Source organism: Cyprinodon variegatus, unplaced genomic scaffold (assembly GCF_000732505.1).
Source record: "Cyprinodon variegatus isolate N-32 unplaced genomic scaffold, C_variegatus-1.0 Scaffold366, whole genome shotgun sequence".
NCBI classification, from domain to species: Eukaryota; Metazoa; Chordata; class Actinopteri; order Cyprinodontiformes; family Cyprinodontidae; genus Cyprinodon; species Cyprinodon variegatus.
Window position 1 is genome coordinate 780,660 of NW_015150819.1, and position 5,944 is coordinate 786,603.

At 41.5% G+C, this 5,944-nt stretch overlaps 1 protein-coding gene across 1 annotated transcript; it reads right to left on the minus strand.

Moving 5' to 3' along the window:
- Window positions 1-2,737: 2,737 nt before the first annotated feature.
- LOC107092082 (zinc finger BED domain-containing protein 1-like) lies at window positions 2,738-4,398 on the minus strand. Its single transcript, XM_015386367.1, has 4 exons — window positions 3,954-4,398; window positions 3,409-3,845; window positions 3,208-3,300; window positions 2,738-3,109 (listed from the first exon to the last, which is right to left on the minus strand). Exons 2-4 carry the CDS (start codon window positions 3,472-3,474, stop codon window positions 2,759-2,761), a joined length of 510 nt encoding a protein of 169 aa, XP_015241853.1. The 5' UTR covers window positions 3,475-3,845; window positions 3,954-4,398; the 3' UTR covers window positions 2,738-2,758.
- Between the last annotated feature and the right edge of the window lie 1,546 nt (window positions 4,399-5,944).

Here is a 5,944-nt window from a genome sequence, read left to right on the forward strand (position 1 = left end):
ATTATTTTGCACACCCCTAACCAGTGCGAAGTCTTTTTTGCAGCTATTTTTCTTTCTATGGTTTTCTTAGTGTGTTTGATTTGGTGATAAGTGGAGGCGCTGCAGAGACAAGGGTGGAACTAAACTGAGAAATACCGGCTGTTTCTATGTAACTCCATTTTGACGCTTTGTGTTTCGCGTTTCGCATGTGTGACTCCACTGCCTTAATTCCCATCGTTCTGAGCTTGAATGACTTCTTGCACTAAATCCACTGAGCCTCATGTATGTTCCCTGGTTGTAGCCATGGAGAAAACTCTTGGCTGGAGACAATTATTGTTACATTTACACTTGCTCATATTTTCTAGACAAAAAGTTAATGGCGTATTTGACAAATGTCCCGGCCGCAACAACGCTTTAATTGGTTCCGCTATCGGGACGGAACCAATAATGGCGAGCCACTATTTATTTTTTTTATAAAAAAAATAATACATTTGCAAATTTTAACGTTTTATTTAGATTACAAAAATAAATCGTAATAAAAATAATCCTATTTATGATGTTTTAAAAATTAAGACCTACGAAAGGCTGATTTAAGACATTTTAATACCAATTAAGGCCTTAGTTTTATTTTGAAGAATTCAATGCCTTTTAAGACTTTTTAAGGACCCGCGGGAACCCTGGCTAACACACTTTCCTGGAGGTTTAGGTCAGAGCTGTTCGTCTAACCCACATAATCCAGATTAAATTATTCCAGTTACTGTCTCCGCAAAAAACGATGGGAAGAAAAAGGCAACATCTGATTTAGATGCAGCTGCAGAGCCAAGAAGGAAGTCTCAAAGGTTGTCAGAGAAAGAGACGCAGGAAAAGCCAAAGCCAGAGAAGGCCCCTACGAAGACCAAAAAGGTGAAGGAGGAAACAAAGGCATATGTGGTAATGTGGCCTTTTTTTTCTCCCTTTTTTTTGAAGTTAACTGCGTGTCTTATTTTTGTTATTTGGATTTTCTTTGTTTTGAAGTTATTTACTTTTTTGTTAGTTTTACTTTTGGTTGTTGTGTTGCATGTTTTTCTGATTTTGTTTTGAGGTCACGTTACCACTCATACCTGGACATGCCCACAACAGCGGCACAGGTGTTTGCAGCGTGCAGACTGGGATGATAAAAAGGCAGCTGTTTGGATGAAGGGACAGAAGCCGGACATGGAGGGAGCCAGACAGAGCGGGTGAGGGAGCTGCAGACGGAGGGATCTGGAGACTGGTTGACGCAGGTGCGCTGGAGAGAACCGCATGCTGGAGGTGCCCTCACTTATGCCAGCTACGCTGGTGAGGCCCACACGTTGGAGAGAGGACCGAGCGGTGTATAGATGACCACGCGTTGAAGACAGGACCGCGCGTTGAAGAGGAACCGCGCGCTGGGGTGGACCGCATGCTGGAATTATTGAACTTTTATTGACTAGTCCTTTTAAAGCTCTGCTCACAGTCACCGCAGTTTGTTTTGTTTTATAATTAAACCTCTCGGGTGCCACACATAGGCAGTGGATAAGAAAGAAGGAGCCCAGGCAGAGAAAGAAACTCCTGCAGAAAATGGAGAGGCCAAAGCTGAGGAGGCTCCTGCAGCAGAGGATCAGACAGATGAAAAGGAAGACAAGCCTGAAGAGGAGCAGAAAGCAGCGCAGTATAGGAGTCGGTTCCCTGTTCTTTATGTTGTAAAATGCAGAGAATATTTTTTATCAACTATTTTCTTAAGACTGCATTGTTTTAAAGGCTGCGGTTGCATTTTTAAAATTCTTTCCAAAGCTTTTGGGAAGGGATAGATTTTGTCGTTGTGGATTTGGCCGGGGCAGGATGCGGCTTTAGAAGATCTAGTCAAATCCTGCACTGCTTGTCAGCAAATCCGGAACGCTCCCCTGGCAGCGTCCATGTCCATGGGAGTGGCCTGGAAAACCTTGGACGCGCCTACACATTGATGATGCCGGCCCCTTTTTAGGGGTTATAACTATATACATACATATCAGGCCAAAAAAAAAAATTGGTTCAGCCTCGCAGTTAGTACCCACCCTTTCCGGTTGAATTCCTCAAATGATCATTTGTTTTGGGACTTGTAAAAGTGTTTCAAATGTTTTTTATTTGTTTTCTTAAAATGCTATTTGTTTAGAATTTTTAAAAGTGTTTTCTTTGTTTTTATTTATTTTTTAAAATGTAAATTTGTTTTCCAAAATGACAATTTGTTTTGGAACTTGTAAAAGTTTTTTAGATTTTGTACTATTGGTTTGCACCTCCCGGCCGGCGGCCATTGTAAGAACCAGCCATGGTGAGGAATGATGACACCGTGGCGAGGTGCACTGTATGCGGAAGACCCATGAAAAACAGAAAGCACAACTGATGTTTAAGGCTACAAGATTGAAAGTATTGAAAATAAAAGACCAATACTGTTCTGCTTAGTGTTTAAGAAAATACTGTAAACAGTTGTTGAAAAGCTGCTGGCCTTAAGTGTGTATGTATGGGGCACGGTTAGGGCGGGGTATTGTTCAAAAATTTTCAATACCGGTACCAATATCGATACCTTCACTTCGATACCGGTTCCCGAACAATACTTTTTTCTATACCAGTTTTATAATATCAATTCGAAGAAAAAGAAAATTACACAACATAATAAAGTTCAAATCTTGAGTTTTATTTTTAGCTCAGATTTTTCCATTCAAAGTACTCTCATATAAAAAAAATTATTTCCAGCGAAAAAGAACATTTGGAGACCAGTCAGTGTCTAATGCTCACTGTTAAATTCTTAGCAGTTCTTCTTCAGAAAGATTAACATGTCTGCTTTCTCAGGAGACAAACAAGCCCGCTCCTGGCTGATGGTGTCTCCAGCAGTAGAAAATGTACGCTCTGAGGGTGTGGATGATGCTTGCACACAGAGATACCTGGTTGCCAAGTTTGATAGCATTGGCATAGTGTCCCTCACATTCCACCACCAGGTCACTGCATTCACAGAAGTTGGGGTAGACGGTAGACCTCTGTACCGCTGGATCTCCTCTTGAATCTTGTCTGGGTAGCTAGAACTGTTCTCTTGTCTCATTTCAACTGCCATGTCTTCATCAGCAAATAGCTCCTCAAGAGCAGAGAGCTTTGGCTTTTTCTGTCAACAAAAATAAAAGAATAGATAGCAATTTAATTTTGTTATATAACATTAAGTAATGTGGGGAAATGGGATATCTTTGAATTGCTTTATTTTACCAGTGTTCCTACTGCAGCTCCACAGTCTTCATCAGAGGAGTTGTCATCACGGTGACCAGCTGTCCCCTCAACCTCCTGCTTCATCTGCTGGGCCTAAAAAATTAAAACTTCATTCAGTGTTCAATAGATTATAATGGGAGTCATATAAACAGACCTACATTTGAAGTGGAATAAAAATTATCAATCAGAAAAAACAAACACCTGTTGTGAGGTTCTACACATGAGCTCCTCTTGTATTCTGGTCCACACTTCTTCGCCTACTTTCATCTTGAATCTCGGGTCTAAGGCTGTGCCCTCCTCCAAGAACTGCCTGATTCTCTCATCCTGCTAGACAAAAGCAGAAATGTATATTAGTAGTCAGGATGTCTGAGTATAGTAAACCTAAAGAAAAAAATATGCAACATACTTGGTATCTTTTTGAGACATCACCCCAGATCTTTTCCTTGATAGCTTGTGTGAAGGAGGTGTCCTCATCAGTAACTGTGAAGCGATGCTGGAGCTTCCCCAAAATGGGCAGAATCTGGCCCAAAGTTGGACTCCTTTCAGCAGAGATGCAGACGGTTGAAGTATATAGTATCTTCATAACTCTGACAAATTGTTCTGCTTTTCTAAAATCCTCATCAGAAAGTCTCTCCAGTCTGAAAGGAAATATACACATTGTTGTATTAGTTAGAGCAAAGCCCAGCACATTGGTTGGTTTGATAAAAGAATAAGGTAATCCCACAATCTATCCTCATCTACAATACCTGTCCTTCTCCATTGATTTTTTTAACCGAGGGTCCATGGAGGCTGCCTGGATAGCAGGAAACTGCTCCAGAAATCGCTCCACCATCAGGAACAGGCTATTCCACCTGTTCTTCACATCTAAAATGACAGCATGTTCTGGAAGACCTAAAGAAAGATGGTGTGTGTGGTTTACAAACAGGTTGTGTATTTGCTGTAATAGTTGAATGATTGACTTAGCCATATCATTTTGAAACTAAGTTTAGTCCACTTTGATTTCTACTAACCAAGAAGACGCTGCTTCTGTTTAAGGATAGGTTTGGCCAAGCTGCACCGTTTTAACCACACCACTGTAGCTCGGATTCTTCCTGCCCACTTTGAGATGACTGGTATAGTATACAGCTTTTGAGCAGCAATGTTTAGAGTACGAGCAAAACAGGCAATCTTTCTAATGTTAATTTTTTTCACTACTACATCCATATTAGCTGCATTGTCTACATTGATCGCAACAACTTTATCCTTTATATTGAATTCATCAAGAATATCCCCTATCTCCTCGTCTATTACATCCCCTGTCTGTGATGTGTAGACTGCCCTGGTATGCAGGATTTTCTCCTTCATGGCCCCCTATCTCACAAAGTGGACTGAAACCGTCAAGTAATGGTCTTGTGCCAAACTGGTCCATCCATCCGCGGTCACAGCCACATCTCTGACGTCTCGCAATTCTTTCTTGACATTTTCCTTCTGTACTGCATACCATGCTGGTATGAGTGTATTTGACAGCATGTCTTTGCTGGGGGACTGGTATCTGGGGTTAAGGGCTGTTATCATCTCCCTAATTGACATATACAATACAATACACAAAACATCAACAATAACATGGCTGTGTAACTTTTGTTAAAAAACATGATCTAGGCTAAGAGAGATAAAGGCTAAACTGGTCAAATATATAACCTAAAGCTTACTTACCTCCACCATGGAGCCTCCACTATAGAAAAAGGCAGCAAACCTTTAACAACAAAGTTTGTGACTGCCCTGTGACACTGATCTTGTTTTTCTTTTGGCATCTTTGCCTTTTCTGCAAGTGTGAATGGATTTATGCTGACTGGCATTTTCCTCCTCACATCAGAGTCAGAGGCTACTGTGAGGAGAATATAAAAATAACAGTGAAGATAAGGTTAGCTGTGTAACCAACCAGCTGACCCAATGGATAAGCATATTTTTACAAACATGGACAAAGTAAATGTTAATGTTAGCTTTTGCACCTGTTACTGTAAGTTGCAGTAACGCTAATAATCTTAAACTTGCCTGTTGAAATCCCAGACACAGTGCCGTCCTCGGTACTCTTTTACGAGGCGGAGTCCGGTGGTGGATATTTTGAATCACTCGGAGTCGGCTCAGGTTTTGCGTTGCTCACGGGCTGCTGAGAGGAGGAGGGCTGCTCTGGCTGCGGTCCGCTCCTCTTGCAGTCAAACACTGTACAACCTTCGGCTCTTAAATTGATTCCGTGCACTATCAGGTGCTTCATCAAATTGGTCGTGTTGCCAGACTTAACAACAATGTCTTTTTTGCATATATTGCATTTCGCACTGTTGACATCAATTTTAATGAAGTGAAGCCACACTTTTGATCTAGATGGCATTTTCAAGCGGTACAACGATGCTCGCGACCAGATACACACGTGAACCCCGTCTGTCGGCGTAACCACGTATGTGTTTTTCCTGGGTGACGCAATCACGTTTAACGCTACAGCAAAGCATTTCGGTCGGTACCATAAGAGAACCGATGTTCGGTATCCAGCCCTAGGCACGGTGCGGGTCCGTTGTCCCCGGGAGTTGTGATTTTTTGGAACTTGGGATGTCTGGGATTAGATGATAGCAATTTCATTTTAGCTGATACAATTCTAGTGAATGTTAACCTAGGGCTGGGCGATAATTCAATAACGATAAATATCGATCGATAGACGTGTGGCGCAATAGAAAAAAAGAGGGTCGATAAAAGTTTCGATAAAAAA

Bases quoted from the DNA above. Each gene is read 5' to 3' on its own strand.
- LOC107092082 (XM_015386367.1), bottom strand. From the start codon at position 3,474: ATGAAAGTAGGCGAAGAAGTGTGGACCAGAATACAAGAGGAGCTCATG. The intron at 3,301-3,408 runs GTGTTTGTTTTT...TTAATTTTTTAG, and splicing joins TGTGTAGAACCTCACAACAG to GCCCAGCAGATGAAGCAGGA. The intron at 3,110-3,207 runs GTAAAATAAAGC...TTTTGTTGACAG, and splicing joins GAGCTGCAGTAGGAACACTG to AAAAAGCCAAAGCTCTCTGC.